This window comes from Polyodon spathula, chromosome 1, assembly GCF_017654505.1.
Source record: "Polyodon spathula isolate WHYD16114869_AA chromosome 1, ASM1765450v1, whole genome shotgun sequence".
Lineage (NCBI taxonomy): Eukaryota > Metazoa > Chordata > Actinopteri > Acipenseriformes > Polyodontidae > Polyodon > Polyodon spathula.
In genome coordinates this window covers 25,522,855-25,550,490 of record NC_054534.1, presented here as the reverse complement: position 1 = coordinate 25,550,490, position 27,636 = coordinate 25,522,855, and the positions used below count along the sequence as shown (strand labels likewise).

General features: G+C 38.5%; 1 protein-coding gene across 4 annotated transcripts in view; it reads left to right on the top strand.

Annotated features, from left to right (window-relative positions):
* Positions 1–27,636, top strand: part of LOC121316057 (talin-1-like) — a 91,295-nt gene that overhangs the window by 20,856 nt on the left and 42,803 nt on the right. For all 4 annotated transcript variants that reach the window (XM_041250792.1, XM_041250809.1, XM_041250783.1 and 1 more), the window contains exons 2-18: positions 5,168–5,238; positions 14,904–15,066; positions 16,676–16,773; positions 17,043–17,172; positions 17,516–17,668; positions 17,755–17,897; positions 18,856–18,983; positions 19,295–19,355; positions 19,826–19,930; positions 20,320–20,475; positions 20,788–20,889; positions 21,277–21,353; positions 23,200–23,380; positions 24,400–24,513; positions 24,940–25,048; positions 25,603–25,811; positions 26,275–26,373. In XM_041250792.1, the coding sequence (XP_041106726.1) occupies positions 14,937–15,066; positions 16,676–16,773; positions 17,043–17,172; positions 17,516–17,668; positions 17,755–17,897; positions 18,856–18,983; positions 19,295–19,355; positions 19,826–19,930; positions 20,320–20,475; positions 20,788–20,889; positions 21,277–21,353; positions 23,200–23,380; positions 24,400–24,513; positions 24,940–25,048; positions 25,603–25,811; positions 26,275–26,373 (1,995 nt within the window). In that variant the 5' untranslated portion in view covers positions 5,168–5,238; positions 14,904–14,936. The remainder of the gene's footprint in view (positions 1–5,167; positions 5,239–14,903; positions 15,067–16,675; positions 16,774–17,042; positions 17,173–17,515; positions 17,669–17,754; positions 17,898–18,855; positions 18,984–19,294; positions 19,356–19,825; positions 19,931–20,319; positions 20,476–20,787; positions 20,890–21,276; positions 21,354–23,199; positions 23,381–24,399; positions 24,514–24,939; positions 25,049–25,602; positions 25,812–26,274; positions 26,374–27,636) is intronic.

Sequence of the window (27,636 nt, the reverse complement as noted above, 5' to 3'; positions counted from 1 at the left end):
TAGACTATTAAAGATGTCCATGTCTTATAATTGGTCCATAAATGCATGCTGCGTATAATTTATTGAAGCCATAAATGAAGGATAGTTTTAATTGCTCCTAATTGGAATTGCAAGACGTTAATACTTGCAGGATTTTATATATATATATATATATATAGATAGATAGATAGATAGATAGATAGATATATAGATATAGATAGATAGATAGATGTGTGTGTGTGTGTGTGTGTGTGTGTGTGTGTATATATATATATATATATATATATATATATATATATATATATATACTTTTTTTACTTTTTTTTTTTTTTTTTTTTTTTTTTTTTTTAACCTGACTTCTAATCTTGGACCTGTGGACTCAACCAGGGTCGACTGACACAAGAAGTAAAGATTAATTTCCTGCTGTCGAGTCGCAGTGTCAACAGCTATTGTTTTGATCATTAGTTTCACACAGCTGTTTTTGCAAGTTAGATCCAAGTTTCATGAAGGCATCTGTTGGATTGCCTTTTCCACTGTGACGGTTGCCAGTGTCTGGTTGAAGATTATTCTCTACGCTGGCTTCTCAACTGCACATGACACACACCCACTGTTCTATTTTGCTGCCATTTAAAATGTTGGCTGTATTCCAAAGCATGTTCAAGGATGTGGTTGAGTAACAGTGTAGCAATGAAGAACTGGTATAATTACAGCTGGTTATGTAGAGTTGTCAAAAGTCTAATGCAAGTTATTGTAGTTCAGTAGGTTATTGTAGTTCATTGTAGTACTGGGGTCAGATTCTACAACAGGAAGTCTTTAAAATCAAATGTTTGTTTTCATTTCAAAGACGGCTAGGTGTGAAGACAGTCTTTTGGTAATACTTCAGAAAATAACACAGCTTGCCAAAACCATTCGCATATTTTTACATCACTGACTTGAATTAAAATGAATACCATTTGGCTACCCATAGACTGCTGTCAGATTTCCATTGTTGATACAGGAGAGACAGTGAATCATCCCTTCAGTGTCAAAGTGCTCTTCTTCAATATGCAGGAGTTCTTTTACGATAAACTGGTATTGCTGCCTTCTGTGTATCCATATTTTTGTGTTCAGTACTAAGGCAGCGGTATGCCACTGTTCTCTGTTCACTATGTGCTTTTTCTCTGGGTTTGACTGTTCATACTTGGTCATTCCCATTCCCTTTGACAAGTGAAGGACCGGCTGAAACTTCTTTATAGTCGTATTACGTGTTTGAGCCTCCGCAACTTTAAATTGATTAGAATAAGGCTGATAGGCTTTGCAGTCGCACAATGTGTTTTCCAGGTCGGCAATCAACAATAGCAGCTAGTGTTGGAAGGCTGGTGACGTGACCTTACTACTTTTATAAGGTGTAAAGTCTACTGGATTTTCATGTGTCAGGCTACAGTAGACGCCTGTGTTACCCTGGCAGTTGAAGAAGTAACTAGACCAGTAAATCAAACAAATAAGAGCAGAGAAGAATATTCTTGGGTTAAGTGGTACTGTTTGCCCTGGATAAGAGGTTCCCAAACTTTCTTGGCTCAAGGAGCCCCATGACAGTCGGCATCCTGACTGAGGTTTTGATACCTTTAGGGAGAGAGGTTCGTTTGTGTCGGTAGAACCACTACTACTTTCATTATGTTCAGAGTCATTCCAGACGTTTTATAATAACTGTAGTTAGGCCTTGTTTGGTACTTTCTTTTTCGGTCAGGGTGGCATGCGTTTTTGTAATAGCAGGCAGAGTTCTGAGAAACAGTGAAAAGACACCCTGTCTGTGTGAGTGGGTTCAAAATAAGCTCATGAGAAGTCATTCATTCATTCATTCATTCATTCATTCATATTAATGGTCAACTGATTGGTGTAAATTGCAAAAAGAGAGGCCAGCATAAATGGCTACAGGATGCTTTTTGGAAAAGTGCCATACAGAGTACAATAATGGAGTACAAGTAAATGATAATGGAACAAGTAAGCTTGTTCTGTTTTGGGAAATGTGAATCTTGGGTCTCCTCCTTTTGACTACTGTAGTTCCTTTTAATACTGTATTTCAGCTGCAAGATATTTTTCGTTTATTATCTACTTCCTAAATCTCAAGCTAAAGTGTTGGTAGCATTTAGAGTTTTATTTTTTATTTCTTCTTCAAACATCCTCTACATTTGTTACTACAAACTCTAATCATACAGGAAGAAGGAACGTCAGGAAGGTTAAAGTTCACCACACAGTGCTTGGCCTGAACAGATGGAGAAAATTCCCTTTTAAGGAGCTTGATCCCGGTGTAAACAGGAAATTACATCATCCTGAGCTGTCTTGCAGGAATAAATTAACATGGCTGGAGTTTAGTGGCATCCCAGATACCATTATTCACTAGGAGTGTCTTATACCTGGTGGAAATCCCAGTGTGAAGCAAAAATAACCAAGACAAAGTATTTTATTTATTGTTTTATTTATATAACTGTTATTTTCAAGGTTCCAATATTATTCCTTTAAGAGACTTTAGTCTCTTAGTTATATTATTTCAAAAGATATTACGCAGAATGGCTTGGAATGTGTATAAATATGAAAATGAGCAGGCATGCACAATCTTCAAATATGAAATCTCATCTTAGAGTCTCCCATCTGGAGTCACTTTAGCAGTGGCTCAGCTGAGATCAGTAGAGTACAGTACAGTAAATACATGGAGGAACTGAGCTGTCGCAACCTTTCTGGCAAGAAGAACCACAAGGACCAGATGGCCATCTGAAAACCACAAAGATATAAGAACTTTAAAAGTACATAAAAACATAGTGAAACTGGGATTAGCTGAAAAAAAGCCCTGCTATATATGTGCTGTGTGTGTGTGTGTGTGTGTGTGTGTGTGTGTGTGTGTGTGTGTGTGTGTATATATATATAATTTCTGTGCTAAATGATAAACATTTTTTATTCTAGTAAATTGTGTATCTTAATATCCCTGGGGGTGGGGGAGTATAAACTTTATTTAAGGCTCTTAAGCATTGCATTAATTGAAGCAAAGCAGTTGAGGGAGTAGATGATATGTTAATAACCTCTTACACTACTGTCAGGACCCTGCCTTGCCTGTGCTGTAAATAACACCCTGGTGGTAACGAACCAGGTTAGCTTGTACTGAGTTAAAATATAGCAAAAGGGCCCTGTGTCCAATTTGGAATGAACACACCAGGTGTGTGCAGACTGGGAAGGCAAACAGACTGTCCCATTAAAGCATAGCAGTACAATGTGTGTGTGTGTGTGTTTGTCACTCCCTTGGAGTGGCACTAACATCTGGTGTTTGTTATGTATGTAATACCATTTCTCAATGCCAACATGCATCATTGGAGGGGAAAGGCAACACTGCAGCCTGTACTTAGAGAACGATCAGCTCACACAGGAAGACCGGCCACTTGTAACTGTAACTGGGGCAAGGTTATCCCTGAAATATGCCCATGGAAGCAATAGAATCTTTTCTATGTCCCTCGTAACTGAAGGGGACTTCTAAGATGATTTAAACCTTTAAAGCATATTGATGCAGAGCTGCAGCATGCTGAACGCTTACTTTGAACTACCTTATTAACACTCTAGTTCTCCCCAGGCTGCATAAATTTGAATGATGGCTTGGGCAGTCTACCAAATCAACTACTGACTGCAAATAAGAACTGTAGCTGTACTAGAAAACAAAGGTTGTTACTACTGTGTGCGTTGTCAATACAAGGCTGTGGAATACAGTCATGAAGAGTTGTAGTGTGGAAGTTCTGTAAAGCCTCAAACAACATATTTTCTTTTCAAAACAGATTATAAGTTACATTATGTGCAAAACAATCTCCGTCTCTGCCAAGAGGTCAAACGTACTGTCGTAGCCTAGGTTGAGAAGCGTAAAGCATTGATACTTCAGGGAATGCTGGCTGTTTGGTTTGATCCTAAGTTCAGAATATAAAATAGCCGTCTTAAAAACGTGGGTCTCCTGTTTGGTGAAAGTCATGTAAAATGAAAAAAAAAGCTTTCAACTTGTTGTTAGATTTCTTAATGTATCTTTTAAGAGCGATGAAAGAGGAAGTTGGTTTTCATTTGTTTGGAGTCAGTCAGGCTGCAGTGTTCGTCAGGCTGTAGCACAGCAACGTAGGACTACAAAGCTGTGTTTCTTTTGCCCAACCCTGTTCTCCAAACTGTTCTCAATAGGCTTGCTGTTTCAATGCTTGTCCTGCCCTTCCATTGCAAGCAGATTCATTCAGCTCTCTGTGAGAATGGTCAGGATTGTTGTAGCTTGGGTTTGGGGTCAGAGATGAAAACTCCACTCCCATCAGTGCTGCACGTAATTTCCCATTTTGGACATGGGCGCATTGTAATTAAATACAGGTCTGCCCCTCAGCGCTGGTGGAAGTGATTGTCTGGCCTCCCAGATTTGAACACAGCAACAGTGAGAAATGTGGCTTAGGCTGCTTATGCAAGTACCTATTTTATGTTAATTGGTACAGTGGTGCATTGCAGACCTACAAATAATTTAGCTTCATGAATTTCTTTGCCAGTTGATCTGTGTAACAGTTACATTAATCAACAGTTTCACGAAGGACTGATACTTTCCAGCCACACATTCCCTGTTTCCTTGAGATCTTTATATGTAGTGTAATGATTTCGTTGGTATGGAAGTCCTGGATAATGAAGGTTGGAACGTTTGTACTGCGATGGTGCTTTGTCACTTCCTCTCAGGCCTTTTAACCAAGGGCAGGGATACAAGTATGGGGCTGCATTTTAATTATTGTGCAATATTTACAGATAATCCGCAGGCTTTCACCAATAAAAGCTGCTTGTTTGAGGATTACATTTTGGAATTAACGTGTGATGTGTTGTAAAAGTAGTTTTTATAAAGTATAAAATAGTTTGATAGAAAATTAATAAAACAGGAACACTATGCCTTCAAATCAGTTATATCTCTGATTCATTTTGTATCTGTTTGCCAGCCTGGTTGATACACTCTTACAATGAAAACCTCAGTCCTATAGCATTCTAACTGCAACAGAGAAAATCCCATTGTAAAAGGTAATATAGACTGATTGTTCTGTGTCTTTTTAATATTGTTAAGATATTGTTTTCACAGTTCTAGAATTTCAAGCGGTTTTGCAAGTTGATGCTACTGGAAATGGTATATTTTTGCATTCAATGACTATCATTTGTCTTGTTTGTTTCCCAGGTACGAAAGCTGAGGAACCTGTCGGTGTGAGTCATACAGGGAGGAGGTCCCCCCAGAATTGTTTCCATCAGGTACAGTAAGAGCTCCTTGAATTCAGCCCCCCCCCCCCCCATTTATCTTGTTGTAATGAAACACGCTTGCATTCAAGCACTCTGCTTCAAGTGACTTGGGTTTCATTGCTCTTGAATTTTTAGTGGGACAGTTTGACATAAACAACCCCAACACAAATGTACAATAGCTTGCAAAGCCAATTGTGCAATAAACCATCACCCGTTTGTAACAATAACTCTTTAGAAAGAGTAACTTGAGTTCCACAAGTAGCAGACGTCTGATAGGACTCAGTTTGTTTTGTAGATAAAGCAAGCTGTCACAGGAATCCATTCAGTGTTCTGCTGGATCAGGATGTACAGTTCCTTTACGGAATGTCATTTCAGGTGTTTATTGAATGTGCAGGATTTGATTTACCACCTGGTTAATGTGTAGGACAGGTTTTCTCCTGCTGGAACAAGATACCACTATGAAAGCCTGATGTTTCCATGGAGAAGGACCACAGGGGATATTGAGGCCTAGCTTAAATAACTAGGAACTGTATTTTTTCTTTTTATCTGAGCCAATTATTAAACATACTGCAATAATGTAGTTATTTCTTCCCCTCTGGGTGAAGAAAACTATTGGGTTTCTTCCACTGCTAACCTGATAAAAGGTACTGACTTTAAGTAGCAAAACTATTCCTTTTGTGCTCTGTCATTTGCATCATTGTTGATTTTGGTAAGCCTTGATCCTAACTTCTCATGAAACAGGCTCTATTTATATGCCATGACTGCGGTATTTAATTATTGTCACTGGCAGATACACAAACAAGCAGTGAAACTGCTTGTCACAAACTGGACATTTCAAATAAAACTAGTTGTTAGCCATCATCTCCACTGTGGGTCCTGGGCTTCGTGTTTCACTCTGCTATCCAAAGAAACAAGAATCCAATGATTTCAGAGCAGTGAGTATTCACCAGATACATGTCACGCCACTGAAGTTTCCAAGAAAAGAACAGAAACATGCACTCGGCAGCTTTCTCTGACCTTTTTTTGGTTTGTTTAGTACTGAATATTGCTTAGCAGTGGCATGCTGTGGTTTTCAATCAAGTTGATAATGCAAGCAGAAGATTTGATGAATTTACAAAAATAATTCTGGGGTGCTACCAAATAAAATGTGGCTTGTCATTGCTCTAGCCCAGCAGCTTTAGCTAGTGCACAGCACCATCCCCTGAACCAACCTAAAAAAAAAGAAATCGGATCCACTACTTGGAGTCTTCAGAAGGACAGTAAAAAATCAACTTCTGTAACAGTACCTGTGAACTTTTTATAGAAAAATCTGTTCTGGAGTTTTAGGTTTTCAAAATAAAGAGTAAAGAAAGAAAAAACTCCTACTCAAGATTGGAGACACCTCTCTCTCATTGTTCAACCAGACAGTGGCTACATGAGGTCATAGGCTATTACATCACTAAATAACTCCCAATAAAACATATGTAAAGCAAGCAGACATAGTGCTCAGTATTTAAGACTCCAGTAATTCAAGTAATTGCACATTTTTATGTCAAGGCATTTGTATTAATCCCAGCTATGGATTTGCCTGTACAAGTTTAGAAAATCAGTTATCCAACAGTGCTGAAACTGGGTAAGGACATTATTTCACACAGTTATTTAGTATCAGAGTTTGGAGATACATTGCAGGAATAGTAGAAGTCTTTTTTATACATTATTTTTAAATTTACTGAACAAAACTGCTTCCCAATCTAGTGGTTTCAGTCAGTCTTCCAAGTAATGCCAATAAAATGTCAGACATTAACTGGGTAAATAAAACCGATGATTACACTTGTTGAAACCTCACAACAAACCCCTGTTCAAAATGTGAAGTGCCCCATGCTTGATCTAGAAAGAAGATAGTTCTTGGAATCTGCAACTTTTTTTTAATTTATTTTTTTTAATGAGTTTGATTTGCCAGCAGCAAGTGATTTTTCAATGAACGGTCTCATTCTTTGAGTTGAGATGAGATCACTTGGACTAGAGTGGGATCTTTTTTTCCCAAACTGCAGGGGTTTATTTTATTCTATTAATACCACACAATACACACTCTTCCCTAGGCAGTGTTTTAAGAATTGTACTGCAAGGTTGCTGTGTAAGACCATTGCTTCCTCATTCTAAGGTGCACTCCAAGATACTGTATAGTACACATTTAGGCTATTTTGAACATATATTTTGTTATGTGTTCTAAATATTAATATCTGTTTATTTACACTGTCATGTGTCTTCTGAGCAGCATATTTTTAGCAGCCATTAGCTGTGTGCCCATTCCAGTTTAAAAATCAACAAAGAAGTGTGGTGACATAGACTAGTGGGACAGACACAAACCTGAACTAAAAGGAAGAGCACAAAAAGTTTATTTAAAAAAATATATATATACTTTATTAACCTAGGCTATGTTTAAGTAGAAGTTGGAGATGGCAAGACTCATTTGATGATTTCTGTAATGTATACTGTGTTATATTGACATATTTTAAATTGATTTTAAATGAATAATTCTAAGGATTTCAGAACCACTGTCTGGTTGAGTTTGTGTGAGGTACAGTGCCGTGAAAAACTATTTCCCCCCTGTCTGATTTTGTGCATTTTTGCACATTTTTCACATTGAATTTGTTTAGATCTTTTTTGTGGGTTGTAGTAGAATATAGAAAAAAAATTACACCAAAGTTTGGTGCTTCTTTCATTTGTTTGGTTTGCAAGGTAATCAAACATGCAATCTTCAGTTGTGAAAAAGTTATTGCCCCCTAGTTAACTCAACCTAATTAAAGGGATAATTAGGGTCAGCTGTTTGAATACTTTGATTAACAATCAGGCCTGATTTGGGCCAGCCCTGCCCAATATAAATCTGACTAATGTTGGCCCTTGCCATCAGAATGAAGTTGTCAGCACACGGGTTCTAGAGGCACACCATGCCATGTCAAAAGAAATTCCTGAAGACCTCCGGAAAAAAAGTTGTTGATGCCTATCAGTCTGGATAGGGTTACAAAGCCATTTCTAAGGCTTTGGGGCTCCACCAAACCACAGTCAGAGCCATATTGGCCAAATGGAGAAAGTTTGGGGCAATAGTGAATCTTCCCAGGAGTGGCCGTTCTGCCAAAATCTCTCCAAGAGCAAGCCGTAAAATCGTCTGGGAAGTCACAAAGAACCCTAGAACAACATCCAGGGATCTGCAGACCTCTCTTGCCTCGGCTGAGGTCAGTGATCATGACTCCATCATCAGAAAGACACTGGGCAAAAATGAGATTCATGGCAGAGTGGCAGTGCGGAAACCTATGCCCACTAAGAAGAACATGAATGCTCATCTCAAGTTTGCCAAAAAGCACCTGGATGATCCTCAAGAGTTCTGGAACAATGTTCTATGGACAGATGAGTCAAAAGTGCAACTTTTTGGCCAACATGGGCACTGTTATGTCTGGCGAAAACCAACCACTGCATTCCACAGTAAGAACCTCATACCAACAGTCAAGCGTGGTGGTGGTAGTGTCATGATTTGGTGATGCTTTGCTGCATCAGGACCTGGATGACTTGCCGTCATTGAAGGAACCATGAATTCAGCTCTATCGGAGAATTCTACAGGAGAATGTCAAGCCATCTGTCTGTGAGCTGGAGCTGAAGCTGAAGCACAGCTGGGTCATGCAGCAAGACAGTGATCCAAAACACACAAGCAAGTCTACATCAAAATGGTTGAAGAACAAGACATTTTAAAGTTTTGGAATGGCCTAGTCAAAGTCCAGACCTAAACTCCATTGAGATGTTGTGGCAGGACCTGAAATGAGCAGTTTATGCTTGAAAACCCACAAATGTCACTGAGTTGAAGCAGTTCTGCATGAAGGAGTGGTCCAAAATTCCTCCACTACAGGAAGCGTTTGGTTGCAGTTATTGCAGCTAAAAGTGGCGTAACCAGTTACTGAGTAAGGGGGCGATTACTTTTTCACACGGGGGCATTGGGTGTTGCATAACTTTCTTTAATAAATAAATAAGTATCACAGTTTTGTGTTATTTGTTTACTCAGGGTCCCTTTTATCTAATATTAGATTTTGGTTGAAGATCTGATAACATTGTGTCAAAAATATGCAAAAATGCAGAAAATCAGACAGGGGGCAAATACTTTTTCACAGTACTTTACATATGTATAAACGAGCTTGGGCTAGTGGACAGTTCATGATGATGTAATTTCCTGTTGAATTTTGCTTTATTTTAGATATATTTATATACAGTATTTGCTTATTTCGAGCTCCCAAAGATGACATTGCAAGTCACGTGAGCAAAGGACATTGGGAGGTGAATATCCAATGACAGTGATGCCACGTGACAAAGGTAGGACGTAGACAACGAAAAAAAAAGTTCTTTTTAGCTACCCACGTCTTTTTAATATTTGTCCTGCACATTTTTTAAAAAGTTTAAATGATTAAGAAAAAATGAAAAACTGACAGCAGCAGACAATTTTATTACCTCATAGCAGACGCTTCATCTACAGCCTTGTTAAGGACACACTGCCTGCTATCTCGCTTCTGGCATGGTCTCTGCATCCGGCTTCTCTCAGTTAGGTCTGCTGAATGCCACAGATAATGCATTACGTGCTGTTTGGATTATGGGTGCTTTGAGTTGCTGTCGGTGAAAACTAAATATAGTAATTAAAAGTGAATCTGATATTAATTCTGGTATAGATCTCTTCACTTGTTGTATAAATTCTCCTGAAAGCTGTGTGGTGTGTTTTTTTTTTTTTTTTAAGACTGTCTTCATAACTTCATACATTTTAGCCCTGGGATCAGTCTGCTGTTGCTGTGCTTTGCTGGACTTCCTCCAGAACCACAACCTTAGTCATGGCGTGGTCTCTCCAGTGAATTAAACAACCTCAACAACACCTCCCTTGCTTTTTAATTGCTTCCTTACACTGCATGGTTGCGACTACTGATATATGATATTTTGACTAAAGTTCTTTGTCCATAAATGCGCTGGTTGATTAGGGTCACACACACACACAGAGGACTGTTGTTTCTTCTATTTGTTGACCAGCAGTTAATGTTCAGTATTAATGAAGTCTGGTTACTACTTTGTAACTTGAACCGGGTCAAGTGTTTACAACTTTTCCAGGCAGGCTGGTCTGCCAGTGTTCACACCACTGCTGTAAGTACACAGCTCATCACCAGTTAAAAATAAGTGGCTCCAGGGAGACTCTCGGGTACGCATTCCATACTATACTAACACTTTACACTGCATCTCGGTTATGCACAAGACAGTCTCCCAGCGAAGTGAGTAGAGAATGTAGAATAATTCATCAGATAAAATTGTATAACTTTTATGAGACTCTTGACACTTTTTAAGTCAATCCAACATAGCTCATGCATCCCCAGTGGTGGTGTTCTGGATTTTGCATCATGGAAACTGTTGTTGCAGGTCTGTCGTATTGGCTGCTGAAGTGAAGTTTCCTGACCACCGGATGATTACAGGTCACTGGGGATGTGTGCTGCGCAGCATTGCTGAAGCAAAAATTATTCAACATTGTCCTAGCAGAAAAGAAACCACGCTCTGATATGACAGACTGCACAGGTCTTCCAGTGATCCCAATCTCGATCTATGTTGTGTTCAGAAACATGCCGGGCAAGGTGTTCTTCTGATAAGCCCCAAGGGTCAAAGATGTGTGAATGCTTCAGTGCCTCCCTTCTTTAGCTTTTAGTTCTGTCCCTTTTTTATGTTTTTAGAAGATTTATCAAGCTCTGAAACAAGTTTGTACTATTTACTGTTTTTTTTTACTTGCAGGTAGCATGATGTTAACGCTAACCGTTTTATCGCCCTTGTGACGCTAACCGTTTTATTCTCCATTTTACAAAATAATGCAAATTGAATTTTAGAGCAAAGACACAAATTTGGATTTTAGCACACGTGTGATCCGGTATCACATTAAGAGTGATACAGTGGTGCTTGATGGTTAGGCACAGTCCAAGTATACATGGAACATGTGTCAGTCTTATTAGATTCATTGTACACTAAAATCTGTTTATACTGAACAAAAATATAAACGCAACATGCAACAATTTCAAAGATTTTACTGAGTTAAAGTTCATATAAGGAAATCAGTCAGTTGAAATAAATTCATTAGGCCCTAATTTATGGATTTCACATGACTGGGAATACAGATATGCATCTGTTAATCAGATACCTTAAAAAAAAAAAAAAAAAAAAAAAAAAAAAGTAGGGGCGTGGATCAGGAAACCTGGTGTGACCACCATTTGCCTCATTCAGCACGACACATCTCCTTCGCATAGAGTTGATCAGGCTGTTGATTGTGGCCTGTGGAATGTTGTCCCACTCCTCTTCAATGGCTGTGCGAAGTTGCTGGATATTGGCGAGAACTGGAACACGCTGTACACGTTGATCCAGAGCATCGTAAACATGCTCAATGTGTCACATGTCTGGTGAGTATGCAGGCCATGGAAGAACTGGGACATTTTCAGCTTCAAGGAATTGTGTGCATTATCATGCTGAAACATGAGGTGATGGTGGCGGATGAATGGCACGACAATGGGCCTTAGAATCTCGTCACGGTATCTCTGTGCATTCAAATTGCCATCGATAAAATGCAATTGTGTTTGTTGTCCATAGCTTATGCCTGCCCATACCATAACCCCACCGCCACCATGGGGCACTCTGTTCACAACGTTGACATCAGCAAACTGCTCACCCACACAACGCCGTACACGCTGTCTGCCATCTGCCCGGTACAGTTGAAACTGGGATTCATCCTTGAAGAGCACACTTCTCCAGCATGCCAGTGGCCATCGAAGGTGAGCATTTGCCCACTGAAGAAGAAGTCAGTTACGACACCGAACTGCAGTCAGGTCAAGACCCTGGTGAGGATGACGAGCACACAGATGAGCTTCACAGAGACAGTTTCTGACAGTTTGTGCAGAAATTCTTCGGTTGTGAAAACCCACAGTTTCATCAGCTGTCCAAGTGGTTGGTCTCGGGCAATGCCACAGGTTAAGAAGCCGGATGTGGAGGTCTTGGGCTGGCGTGGTTACACGTGGTCTGCGGTTGTGAGGCCGGTTGGACGTACTGCCAAATTCTCTAAAACGACGTTGGAGGCTGCTGATGGTAGAGAAATGAACATTCAGTTCTCTGGCAACAACTCTGGTTGACATTCCTGTAGTCAGCATGCCAATTGCACGCTCCCTGAAAACTTGAGACATCTGTGGCATTGTGTTGTGTGACAAAACTGCACATTTTAGAGTGGCCTTTTATTGTCCCCAGCACAAGGTGCAGCTGTGCAATGATCATGCTGTTTAATCAGGATATGCCACACCTGTCAGGTGGATGGATTATCTTGGGAAAGGAGAAATGCTCACTAACAGGGATGTAAACAAATTTGTGCACAAAATTTGAGAGAAATAAGCTTTTTGTGCGTATGGAAAATTTCTGGGATCTTTTTTATCAGCTCATGAAACATGGGACCAACACTTTACATGTTGCGTTTGTATTTATTGTTCAGTGTAATTACCAGATTTTGCCAGTTCACAATGCTACAGTTCTAATGGTTCATGCTGTGCTCATTCCGTTTGACTGCTAGTTGAACAGCTGTTGAGATTATTTTATTTATGAATGTTTGTTTACACTCTAATTTACTATTCTAGTCACCATATTGTCCCACACAGTGTTGTTGGCTTTATCAGTTCTTTGTAGATGCTGCTTGGCATCGCAGAATAGCTGTTACTCCAAAATTGTTGGCAAATCATAAATCTACCCACACACTTCATATTGAATGCTGAATGAGCTGTACCCAATCAAAATAGCGTTGGGCAGCATCAGTCATTTACACTAGTAGAGAGACAGAGAGAGGGAGGCACAAAAAAAAGGACGCTTCCAAACTCTCTTCTTGCAGTCAATTCAATAACTCATAACTATTTTTATAATATTGAAAGAAAAGAGTAATAATTTATATTAAAAACAACTACTGCCATGTCAACTTCAAATGGAGGAAAGGTTGATGGAGTTTGGAATATGTATTTTTGGTATTGCTGTCAATAGAAATGGATTGGCGCTCGAGAGGACTCCTTGCTACCAGCACTGCTGATTCTTGTTACACAGAGTGTTGTCAGGGCTATTCGTCGTGGGCCGTGTACATACTACAACAACTTTGCTGTAGCAATGAGTCAACAACATTTTGAAGAAGTTACATTTTTGTACGAAATTGCAAGCAACGGTAAACATGACACTGGTAGTGTTAGTCAGGTGAGACGGACTAAACATAAACTGTAGACAAACAAAAAAAAAAAAATCCCAATTTAACAGGATTCATGAGGGTCAAACAAATGGTACTCTAAAAGTTGAGTGAAGAATTATGGTATTTTGTTCACTTCTAACAATAAATAAATGTAAAAACTATCCATTGTCATGATGAATTTACAAAATGATTTACTTCCCTCTTAATTCTGCTTAAGGATTTCAATATCAGATTTCACTGAAATTTTGCCTAAAAGGGGAACTGTATGCTGTTTTTGTGACAAATATAGGAAGAGTTACTTGCATGATCAAGGTGTCCTCAATACTGCCCTGGAGGAAACCCCCTTATAGGATAAGAGTGTAGCAAACATTTATCCAAAAACACCTATCCTTTCTCATGTTAGCGTTAGCTGTTTGGTACACGCATTGAGATATTAGAGAATGGATGTCCTGGTTTTTGATGAACCAGTTTGCTTGCAGTTAGATGTTCTGTTCTACGTGCACGACGTGGTGAATGACATCTGTAAATGTGTTTTTTATCTTGGCCGGGAGGTATGAATGTTATTGACACACCGTACTGTGGTTTTAGTTGCTGTTAACAGCTTAACAGCCATGATATCATCATGACCACCTGGCCTCAAACTAACCCAGCAATCCCATCAGCTCATTGGTGGTCAGCTTTATTCATATTTATCAGTGCAGAAAACGTTTGAAGTGCCTTCCTCTTTTTTTTTTTTTTTTTTTTTTTTTTATAAATGTGTTGTAAAAACCAACTTAACATAATTAAGTCAACACCTTTTGATAAGGGAACATGTTTAGTTTTATACTTTAACTTAATATTTAAGGTGTTTTATGCAGCTGGACAGCTTGGTGATTCCAAACAATCTTAGAACACAAAGCTGCTGAATTTGCTAGTTTTGAGGTGATATACACTCATTTTTTTCCTGTTTGTTTTGTTTTTTTAGAGATTTTAATCATGGCAGCATGAATCAGATTTTGTGTCCAATGAAGAGTCCTAAAATTGTTTTATGTTTCCGAAATCATGTTTAACCACCTATATGGGTCTGAGGTTCTTCGAGCATGTCAAAACCTACTAGTTATACAACAAGCACAAGCTCTGTCTGCAGACTGTTGTCAAAATAGTTTTTGTAAAAAGCAATTTAATTCCCTGAAATGCTTCAGATGCCAGGGGTTAATGTCATAGAGCTTTTGTATGTTTTACATTTATCTACAAAGCCACTTGTCTGATTATGATGAAGGATATACTTTTTTTTTGCTCCGATCATCCCATGTACCATATAAATAATACTGGATGGGCAGTAAATATTCACCTATTATGTAATGCATGGAACATTGTCTACATTTGTCTGTAATGTGTCATAACTTATAATTAACTATCGGTTTATTTAATAACGGTGTTATCGTTTATGTGTTGTCAGGTGAAGTAGCGGAGCAGAGAGAAGACAGTCACCATGGTCGCCCTTTCGCTGAAGATTGGCGTTGGAAACGTCGTGAAGACCATGCAGTTTGAACCTTCCACCATGGTTTATGACGCCTGCCGCATTATCCGGGAGAGGGTCCCAGAGGCGCAAACTGGCCAGCGTAAGTAGTCGTTTCTCAAAGTCGTCAACCATTCCTACAGCTTTGTAAGTGAACTCCATAACTCGGGCAAAAAGGAATGCTGTCTGAACAGAATCAAGGTCCCTGTGTTATTTTCGAACGGAGGAGAGACAGCCTTTCATTTTGCAAAACTATAACCAGAAGTACATTGCAAGACACATGGCAAAGGCAAAACCGCAAACAACCCAGTTGACACCCAGAAAGGACACGATCAGAATATGAATGTGTGTTTTGTTTATAGTGTTGTAATTGAATTGTGTGCACCATCCTAGCCAGGGGTGCTGTAATAATGGAATAATCAATTCCACAAATAATAAAGAAAAAAAACTAAACAGTAAACGGCTGTTTACAACAAAGAAAATTCTGCATTTGATAGCTGATGAAAGTCTTGCTTATATTATATCAAACCTTTATGACTATTATTAGATTGAAAAAAAATGTTTCAGTTGTTTACATGTAACACCAAATCTTTAACCATGTGCTCAGTAGTTTTTTGGCTGTGCTAAGTAATCTAAGCACCTAAAGAACAAACAGTCCCCATTTATACTGTAGGAAGCAAGGCAGTTTAAATGTGTTAACATTGGGTGTGTTTTAAAAAATAAATAAATAAATGAGAAATTAATAAAATACTGAGACCATCATGTTATCATGCAGCTGATCCATGCCGGAGCGAAAGACAACCCTGTAGTTTCTCACTTCCTATCCCTGTAGATTGCATCTTTGAGCCCACCCTTGGCTAAGGTGAAATTCTGTAATATGTAATCGGTTTTCCTTGGTTACCAGCAGTCTGGCCATCTGTTATAAGCAGAAAGCTAATGAGTAACTAATGCCTAACAGTGGACATGCGTTACAATTTAATCTTGTAACATTTGGACTCCAGCAGCGATTGGACAGTTTTGCATTAACAAAAGGAGAAATTATCCCCCCCCCCCCCAATTGTTTTCCTCCAAGCAGTATCATGTAGTATTGCTGGAATTTCAAATATGTATATTAGGTGTATTTTCAGTTTCACCTCCCTCCGTGTTTCCTATTGAGGCAGCGAATGTGTTATGAAGTACCTCATCCATTACATTTTATTCGTAACTTAATATGACAGTTGTGTTGTAATCCTTTTTTTTGTGTGTTTTGACACAATGTATTTTTCCTCTAATGTTGACATGTTTACTTGAATTCCATTTCCTAAATGTGATATATCTGATATACCATATGTATGCAGGATTTTTACTTGTATCCAGACAATGTCTGATCTGGTTAAGATAAAACTGTGGTTACAACATTCAATTTATTGAGAGCATACAAACCTAGGGACCCGCCCTTTTAATGTTCAGTAAATACAGTATGGAAGATGAAGGTTGTTTTCATGTTACCATTAGCTCTGATGTTGTATGTACAGAGTGGCAGGCGATTAAGCCAGATACTTGTTCTTTTCTTCATGCAGACGTTCGCACACCACTATTTAAGGTATTGTACACGGACTTCAGTGAAATAAAATGTATACTTCTGAAATAAATTATGCCCAAAACATCTGTCTGAGGAGACTGTTTTATTAACTGCAGAGAAATGTAATCGTTTTGTCATGTTCTGCTTTCAGCTAATGATTATGGATTGTTCCTGTCGGATGAAGACCCAAAGAAGGGGATCTGGCTTGAGGCTGGGAAAGCGCTTGATTATTACATGCTGAGGAATGGGGTGAGTTGGCAGTAAACCTGTTCCAACAGAAATTGAGGCGTGTAGCCTCAAGTGTTCATGACAGCTGAGGCTTGGGGGCATATCCCATGCCAGTAGTATTTATTATTTGTCAGCAGGATATTAATGAAGTAGATTTTCATATTGCTGATGTTACATCACATTGCAAGTTGTAAACTCATTATGGGATGCTGTTGGATCTCAGGTATTAAGGGCTAGGGTGTGGTTGGCACACTCGGAAGCCTTGCATTGAATACTGTTGCTGTTTTCAGGACACCTTGGAATACAAGAAGAAGCACAGACCCCTGAAGATCAGGATGTTGGATGGGACTGTTAAAACAGTTATGGTGGATGATTCCAAAATTGTTGGAGATATGCTAATGACAGTCTGCGCCAGGATAGGTGGGGATTCACTTTTGATTCATCAAAGACATCGGGGCACATTTCCTAAGCTTTTACTCAAGTGTAACAGTTGCATCATTTCAAAAACAATTCAGACTAAGTGGTGCAAATGTGGTCTCTGTATTAGGCATCTACTGTGGTATTTAACAAAAAAAAAAAAAACTTTCTGTACAAACACTCTCGTGATCGTTTCTAGAGGTTACATTAGGTAAAAGTGTCAGTAAATGGAGTGTGGGATGGTACACTGGAGTGCGTATGAAAAGCAGATGTACTAATCCATTGGATCTAATTGTCTTGCAAATTGCATTGCGTGTTGAGCACCCCTTGTTCTGCATTAACACAGGCATCACAAACTATGATGAGTACTCACTGGTGCACGACATTGTAGAGGAAAAGAAAGAGGAGAACTACGGGACCCTGAAAAAGGACAAAACACTCATGCGAGACGACAAGAAGATGGAGAAGCTGAAGCAGAAGCTCCACACTGACGATGACAGTGAGTTTTCACCCTGAGCTTTCTTTTCTGTCTTCTCGTTTTTAAATGCGTTGTTTGGGTGACACTGACGAATCTGTGATTTGCAGTGAACTGGCTGGACCACGGACGCACGCTCAGAGAACAGGGCGTGGAAGAAACAGAAACGCTGCTTCTGAGGAGGAAGTTCTTCTACTCTGATCAGAATGTGGATTCCAGAGACCCAGTGCAGCTCAATCTGCTATATGTGCAGGTAGGGGGAGCATTTCAAGAATATAAAGTGAGTTTGTCTGTTGAGGGAACCCAGCGGAGCCCATCTTGAATAATACGCTTTAACTGCGGTAGTTGCATTGCCTTAATTAGGAACAGAGAGTACTACCCAAAATGTTATTGTCTTTTCCAGAGCAAACTCTTAAAGAGCTCTTTGATTGTATTATAAACACAACCGAATGCAGTTCGTTAAGCCAAGGCAAATAGTGTCCTTCCTGCATCAGAAGTGTTCTTCACTTATTTGTTTTCCCCTCCTTTACTGCTGACTGGGATGTGGCTTATCGACGACTAAACTCTTAAGAAATTAAAGGAAATTATTTATTGTTATTTAGAGTAAGATATAGATTAATTTTTTTTTTTTTGTTTACATTTTGAACCATTTAGTTGCATCCTTTGTCATTGTAATATTTCAAAAGTAATGTCACTGAAAGGGAAGTCTTCACCACTTTTTAAGGCAGTACAAGTACTGGTTCTAATTCAGCTAAGTTATCTGATTAGGGTATATTCCCAGCAAATCTCTTTCAGTCTTTGAGGGTAAAAAAAAAAAAAAGTATTGTAATGAATATGAAATTATGTTGTTTGATACAAATTGGCAATTGTGGTTGAGTCTGCGACAAATGGGTGCTTTGAATAGAGTACTGTGTTTTATCACTACAATACCTAACTAATATCTTTCTGTTAAAACAACCGTGTTGATGATCCTTTTATAAGTGCATTTGTTCTACAGCACATGTGAAGTTACACCAAAAGGATCTCTGAGTATATATCATTCACAGAGTATCATTGTTTAATTACATATAAAGTTATTTATTTACTTTTACTCTTTATTCGCCAGCCAAATTACAATAAGGCTGCATTTTTTCTAATATTTAATGATCAATTTAAAATTGTCATCCGAAATATGTTTTGAAATACTTAGTTCTATATTTTTTCATGTGAAGGCTCGAGATGACATCCTGAACGGTTCCCATCCTGTCTCCTTCGAAAAGGCCTGTGAATTTGCAGGGTTTCAATGCCAGATTCAGTTTGGAGACCACAACGAGCAGAAGCACAAGCCCGGATTCTTGGAGTGAGTACTCTGACTTTATCTTTATACACGTGTCTAATAGGAAAACACACCTTTTGGTCTAAATGTTTAGGCATTCCTTAATAAGTAGCTCAGGCAGTAGTAACAAAACTGGGATGCAGTGCAGAAGGTCATGGGTGAGATCCTGACATAGACTTTTGTATATGACCCTCATTGACACAGCTGTGAATGGATCCCTTGTGTAATATTAGAGACGTTTAAAGGCAACAGGCGTTATATTGGCCTTATCATGCCAAAACCACATGCTGTTAAGGAATTTGCACTCAATTTAAATGTTATATTTTTTGTTTCAGTTTAAAGGAGTTCCTGCCAAAAGAATACATCAAAAACAAGGGAGAAAAGAAAATCTTTCAGGTGAGTTTCAAGAACAGTTTGTTCTGAGCATGACATCATGAAGCATAGCTTAGACCCATCTGGCCTGTGCTCAGTTAATCATGTTCAGGTCTTTGCTCCGGACCCATTTTGTTCAACCATATTTGGTCATAAGATAAGTCCTTTATGCCCATTCTCTACATAAGTTTGATAGCTCATTAAGCATGTACACCCAGTAGTCAATACTGATTTTTGTTAAAATCTCTTGTGCCTCTGTCCCATAAATGTTTTTGTTTTTTGTAATCACCAGTTTATAGGTGCTTTTGACCAAATTCTTGTGTTTTTTATGGCCCCTTCTCTATTGTTGTATTTTTAATTTTAATTGTATACATAACTTGTGAGGTACAGGCTGTTTGAAATAACTATTTATTTATTAATTATTTTTCAGTTCCTAGGAAGAACTTTTTTTTTTGAGATTACATTAAGTTATTTACTGTTTCCTTTCTTCGCAGGCTCACAGCAATAGCCAGAGCATGACAGAAATTGAAGCAAAAGTGAGCTACGTCAAATTGGCCAGGTCTCTTAAAACCTACGGAGTGTCATTCTTTTTAGTAAAGGTGAAGTATTTTAGAAAATAGAGAATGCTGAATATAGAATGCTATTTAAAAAAAATTAGACAAATGTTGCATTTTTTTGTGATTGAGTCCCCATTTGACATGTGGATAAAAATAATCCTTCCAACCTTTCAATTTGATCTTGAAATTTAATAAAGTTATGTTTGTCAAACAAGAATAATTCGGGTGGGATATTTCATTTCTGAATATAATTACAGTGCAAAAAAAGAAAGAAAAAATGCTGCAGTAGATCTCTGGTTATTTGGAAGACCTTTTCTCTTGGATAGTGTTAAATACTGTGCTTGATACCGGGTGCATTGTGTCACAGAAATGCTGTTGTGGACAGCATGGGTCTGTTTGTGTTGATAGTGATGAAAGAAATTTTTTTGCAGGAGAAAATGAAAGGCAAGAACAAACTGGTGCCCCGCTTGCTGGGGATCACAAAGGAGTGTGTGATGAGAGTCGATGAGAAAACCAAGGAGGTGATCCAGGAGTGGAACCTCACCAATATCAAGCGCTGGGCTGCGTCGCCCAAGAGCTTCACCTTGGTATGGGGGGCGCTTTCATTTTACACTAATAACTTGCACGAGGATTTCATATACAGTTCACTTCTTTGTCAAACAGGTCTCCTTTTGAAATTAGAAAAGTTTGTAACTTCATAATTAACATCTGTTTGCATGCATTTTAATAACCAACATGTCTACTGGGGTTTTCAGGATCTGTGTTAATGTTAAGATTAAAATTTAAGACATGCTTTAAGTTGCTGTACAGTGCTTGGATGTTGGGGTTTTCATATTGTTCTAGTCTGCTTCCAGGGCTGGCAGTTTTGTAGGTGATGATAAATAACTACACTTCAACAGGATTTTGGTGACTATCAAGATGGCTACTACTCTGTTCAGACAACTGAAGGGGAACAGATTGCACAGCTGATTGCTGGCTACATTGATATCATTCTTAAAAAGGTACCTTGTTTAACAGTCTTGGGTAGTAAAATAAAGTCTGTTTTTTACTTAATTTTCTACTCTGGTGCTGATTTGATAACACACATTCTCTGTATGTGTTTTACTGCTGCTGGTACAGATACAGGGCAGTGATGGCAATTTTGGTCTCCATGGAGATTTGGTTTTCTAACCAAGAGATATATTTAGAAGATTTCAGTTTTATTATCAATTCCAGCAAGTGGCTTTTTATTTTATTTTTTTTAAATAATTGATTGATTTTAGCAACTGGGCTTATAGTAAGTTCCTAAAAAAATGTAAGCAAGAATCCAAAACCCATTGATTACCCCATCTAAATGGAACTACTTCATAGTAAAAATCTATGTAATTTTTTTTGCATTATTGTAACAGAAAAAAAGTAAGGACCACTTTGGCTTGGAGGGAGATGAAGAATCAACCATGTTAGAGGACTCTGTGTCACCAAAGAAGTAAGTTGATGTTTAATAACATAAGGAGGTATTTATTTATATTGGATTATGACATTGCAATAAGATACCCTGGCTTTTTCTGAGAGAGTTCTTCTTGTACATGCATGTCTAAACTGGCAACTGCTGTATGTATATATACACACATGTACAGTGCCTATAGAAAGTCTACACCCCCTTGAACTTTTTTCACATTTTGTTGTGTCAGTGCCTCAGAGTTTCATGCATTTAAGTGAGGATTTTTTTCCACTTATCTACACACCACACTTATCCAACCAAGGTATTTCAGTTTCTATTTTTAGTTAATTTTCTGCAAATTTCTAGAATATTTTTTTCACTTGGAAGTTGTGGGGTAGGATGTGTAGATAAATGAAAAAAACGAAACTATTTTAATGCATTTTAATTCCAGGCTATAAGGCACAAAAGGTGAACATTTTGAAAGGGGGTGTAGACTTTCTATAGGCACTGTATGTATGTATGTATGTATGTATGTATGTATGTATGTATATATACATTTTTAATTTTAATTTATGTATATAAATAAATATATAATTAGGGGTGTCACTCGATTTTAAAGTGTTTCATTGGTTAATTTATGGGCTTAAGTTGATTAATCGGTAGATTAACCCATCCACATTTTTATATATCTTATAGCAGCTGTCCTGTATAGTAATACTTCAAAGTCAATAGAATCTTTAAAAAAAAAAAAAAAAAGAAGCCCAATGGGAATGTTCTTTTTTAAAAGCATTATTTATTTATTTATTTATTTATTTTTTAATAAATGCAACACACTCGGGCCACTGTCAGTGACATACCTGAAAACACAAGACAGCTGACCTACGTTTCCCATTACAGCTACATACTGGACTTTTTGTACTTCTGCTTTTTATTGCATCTAGCAAAACCCAAGACACCAAAGAGCTTGTCATTCTAAATCTTGTTGGAGGCACCCGAGAAAACTGTGGCTGTTGACAAGTGATTGCTTAACATGCTTTTGTAGAAAGTATCAGAGAAAGTAATTCCACATAATTGCCTCTATTTGAGGAACTGGTGCCTTCATGGAACCCTCTGAAAGCCAGTTCTTGCTTGCCAAAGTAAACAACAGAATCAGTCACGCGTTTAAGAACCTCACAATTTTTTTTAAATTACTTGCTTATTGTGATGTACTGTATCCCTACGCTTCTGTTTATCCATTTGAACATCAAGCCAGGGTTTTTCCCGGTCTTTAGATATCCGTAGATTGCTGTAGCCAGTGCTGTTCCATATCACCTTTTCTGTACTGAACAAAAGACAGTTCCAGCAGTATTACTTTTTTTTTTTAATTGATAGCTACCGGTAAGCCACTGGAACCATTTTTAATAATTTAAGAAGTGGCGAGTGTATTTCTTCCTGTGTCCGTTTTTTTCTGTGGTATATATCTCGTTGTCTGATGACATTTTTTTTATTTTTATTTGTACAAAAGTAAATCCAAATATATTGTTCTCAATGTAATTCTCAATAAAGCTCTGTAATAAGCAATGTCTGACAAAATTAACTATTGTTACACTGCTTAGGGTCTTGCATAATTATGTCCTGACTCTGCTCACTCATGATTGGACAGCTGTAAAACCAGGGCAGGTCTTTGACTCTCCAATTGGTTAATTGGGGAGTCAAAGCCTTTGCTTACTTACGATTGGACTGATGTGGAGATAATGCAGATCTTCTATTGGTTGGTTTTATTTTATACACACAAATAGAAATCTGCACAATTTTAAATTATGAAAAAAAATGAATCCAACAAAGATTAAGTAAAATGTGGTGTAGTTTCCTGTGATTCTCACCCAGCACCTCTCTCCCTGCTTCCTCTCAGGTCCACCGTTCTCCAGCAACAGTTTAACAGGGTTGGTAAAGTGGAGCACGGCTCTGTGGCCTTGCCAGCCATCATGCGCTCTGGAGCTGGCGGCCCAGAGAGTTTCCAGGTGGGCACCATGCCACAGGCCAAGCAGCACATCACCAGTGGACAGATGCACAGGGGGCACATGCCTCCTCTGGTAAGCAGCCTTTATTTGCACACTCCCAAGCACCTTCTATTCTTCAAGCTCATTTTTGCACAAATATAGTATGTTCTTGCTCATATCTACAGAGCATAGCATGTGTTTAGTTTTGTACAGTCTGTTCTGCTTTGTTTGGTTTTCAAGTTGTCGCTTTTATTATTTACTGTGTTAGTAAATGAACTATATGGAACAGAACTGTATTTATTCAACTGTGTTCCATTGTACTTGTTCTGATGCCTTAAAATTTAAGCTTGTAAGCCCATTTTCACATGATGAAGGGACCTACATAGATTGAAAGGTTGTGTTTTGAAGTTATTTGTTCTTCTTGTAGAAGGTATTGTAACAGGGCAACGTTATATACGTAGGTCGTCGTTGAATAATATTGAGGCAGACACAGAACATTAGGTGCTGACACGCCGCACAGGCACGTAGTTTTAATAACACAGGTCTGGCACTAGGGTACCAACAATGATAATCCTAGCACCGGATTTAATAAAGAAAACAAAACAAAGCTGAAATAAAAAGTTTGCCACACAAACAGCGAGCGCTTGTTCCACTAAAAGGAACGTCACGCTCCAGGAACCTACTACACTACGCAAAACCTCTCTATACTGTTTGGGATCAGCATCCCCTAAACTGTCCTACTTCTGGGCTCCTGGAGTCCCGCTATTCTCTCGGCGATTCTGACCTCTTCAAACAGCCTCGGTTGGGCAGTGCCTTCATGAGCATCGTCTTGGAGTGGAAGGGTTTTGTGTAGTCGTTCTCTCCATGGAGCAGACACTCTCCCCTTCATTGTCAGCGCAACAAGCTTTTGTTCAGCACCTGTCTGACTATGGCTGTGCAGTAGCCTCGAGCTATGGTGCAGACACCTTTTTGAGCTGTTATTGTTTTTTTTTTTTTTTTTTTTTTGTTTTTTTTTTTCAAAAAACAAAACATGTACTACTGGTATTGTTTTTCAAAACCTGAATCTTTTCAGTAGGTCGGATCAGCTTTCTGAATGTTTCTTTGTGTTGCAGACCTCGGCTCAACAGGCTCTGATGGGTACCATTAACTCCAGCATGCATGCCGTGCAAGCAGCACAGGCCACGCTGGATGAGTTTGACACATTGCCACCTCTTGGGCAGGATGCTGTAAGTACTAATCTCAGGAACAAAATCTTCATTTTTAAAATGTAGTATTTATTTTAAAGTCATTTTATATAGTTTTCACTTTGTTTTGGAAGTGGTAGTGCCTTCAAACAAACAAGTATTTTTTTCTTTCTTCACATATTGTACTTGTTACTTTTTTGCAGTACGTTCAGATTTGGAGTAAAACTCTTTGATAGCTGCAGTACTTTCAAGAGGTGTGAAAATGTGGTTACTTTGCACATTTTACTTACTTCCATTTGCATACACAGTAATGTATTAATCATTGTTATCTTGAATTTATTTTATTATAAGTGAAACAATAGAATATACATTTAAAGTTGGATCTGCTACAATAATATTGGCCAGCTAATTTTCAAAACAAAAAAATGATAGAATGGTAACTATATTGTTGTTCCTTGTCAATCCCAGGCCTCCAAAGCATGGCGTAAAAATAAAATGGACGAATCCAAACACGAGATCCATTCTCAGGTGGATGCTATTACTGCAGGAACCGCGTCAGTGGTCAATCTCACTGCAGGTATATTTTAAACCATGTGTAACAGGATAGCGTCAGTAATGAGACCGATGCAAGAAAGCTGCAGTTTAAAGTGCTAGTGCGCACATTTATTAACAAACCAAACAAACACAGGAACAGACTAGCTGGCACAAACAAGAGTCAAAATAAAAAGGCAATAAAATGGCAAGAATAGAGGGAGAAATCTCATTGGCTAACAAGTATTCTGCCCTTTTTTTCAATATGTCACCATACCAGCACAGCTCTGAACTTTTAGAACCACTCTAAATCCTTAGATTTGCAATAGACCTTCACTTTTTGCAAAACAGTCGTGCATGCAAGCCAGTGAGTTCATCTTGTTTATAAAAATGCATTCCCATTATATAAGAACACGTGCATATTTGCAAGATTATACAGTAATTCAGAGTGATCAAAATGTAAGCACCCTGCATTCACATTGTACAAAGCACATAGACGCTTCAGTTAATTAAACTACTCTGACAGACCTTCTGTTGATTTCATGCATCAGTATATCTTTGTACCTTTGTTTAAATGTCTGATTGTTTTCCTTTATTCAGGGGGTCCAGCTGACACAGACTACACAGCGGTGGGCTGTGCAGTGACCACTATCTCCTCCAACTTGACGGAGATGTCCAAGGGGGTGAAGCTGCTTGCGGCTCTAGTGGAGGATGAGGGTGGAAATGGGCACAATCTCCTTCACGCTGCAAAAAACCTCGCCTGCGCCGTCTCTGACATGCTCAAGACAGCCCAGCCAGCCAGTACTGAGGTGACCCGAGACTTAACTACAGTCTGCTATAAATAGCTACTCTAGAGCTATACTGAACAAAATGCAACTTTACAGAAAATGGCTAATGACAACTGGAGCAGCACATTCCTTTATATTAGAACCTGGGACCTTTTTAAAGTAAAATCCAAAAGATGTCACACAATAGTTATTTCTAGAGCTCACATTGGATCTGAGGAATCTCCCTGTATTATACTTCATACATCCAGTAGTTATCGCTTGAATAATACAAAGACAGTTTAACAGTTTTGCTCGTCATCTTTCAACAACCCACTATTAAAGCAAAAAATAAAAATAAAATAAATAATTTACTAGGATCAACTGCTTCTTGGGTATCCAAATATTGAGTCTGCAAGAAAGCTACCTTGATTGTGCTGACTGCCTTAGCCCTCCTGTTTCATTTTTCATAATTTATAACTTATCAATTTTTATCTTAATATCTCAGCCTCGTCAGGCCCTGCTCCAGGCAGCAGGCAATGTTGGCCAAGCAAGTGGAGATTTACTGCAGCAGATTGGTGAGAGTGAGGCAGACCCCAGATTCCAGGTAAGTTAGAAACCTAACCAACTAAACATACAAAATACATCTCAAGGCGCAGGGTCCCGGGTCAGACAGTGCTCTTCGAAAACGGATATGATTGGTCTTTCAAATTTTTCACATGGAATCCCTCTAGTTGTTTCTGCAGTGTTAATAGAATTATGCTTAGCAGTGCTCCAAACAGAATGTCAGCCAGGACTTAAAAATAAATTAATAAATTAATTAATTAATTACTGAAGTCAATCCTGATGCTAACACTAACTGTGATTGATTGGAGTTCTAGCAGAAGAATGGAAGTATGAACAATTGACCCCTGCTAGAGTTAAAGTAGATGCTGCAGATCTTAGAGATAAAATAAAAACCTCCTTGAGATAACATGAGCAAAACATGTTTGAGTCAATGAGTGCTGTGAGGAAATGCTCCAGCTATGTTTATCCCCAGCGCTGGGAGGCTCTGTAGCCAATGCAGCATCATTTAAAAAGCATGTGAGGAGCCTGTATAAAATCTGTGGGGTTTTCTCATTCAGATCCATGTCAGGCTTCATGTGTTACTGCCAAAACCGGATCAGCAAGCAACACGCATTAGTTTTATCTGAGCTTTTAGATCCTGGAACACCTTTGGGAGTTCCTCTTTGATAAGGATACAGGCACCAGAAAGGATTCTAGGAATCTGTAAGACAAGCTGTGGCATTTTCAATCCATAGAGTTAAAATTTAGTTTTGCCCAAATGCCAGTGTATCTTTGTACAACTTAATAGGATTTCCTTCATTTTGAAGGAGGGAAGGTTAACTGAGTAATAGTGGAGGGAGATATAGGAGTCTTTCTATTCATTTTACTAAACAGTACAAGTACCAATGAGTGACTTATTCTAAGTGGTCTAACTATGTGCACATTGTACATGTATTGATATTGGCTAAACAGCAGGTCTATCTGTGTGTTCATAGTACAGTTACAAATATTTCAATTGGAAGGAATAACAAAATATTTTAAAAAGTCAATTGACCACTGGAATGCATCTGTTTAATGTTTAAAAATATGCAAGAGGGTTTATAAGTGAAAATAAGACAAAAGCAGGTAACACAGCACTAAGTATGCACCATTCTGTTTAAGGGTTCTTAATGACAGCTATCCTTTAATACTAGATTGATTTCCGTTTCCGATCATTTAAATTATTGGTTCACCACTTGCCAATTTGCAGTGACTGATGCAGTGATTTTTTTAGTAGCCAGCTAACTTTATTATCTCCCTATACGGTACATACACAATTCTATTG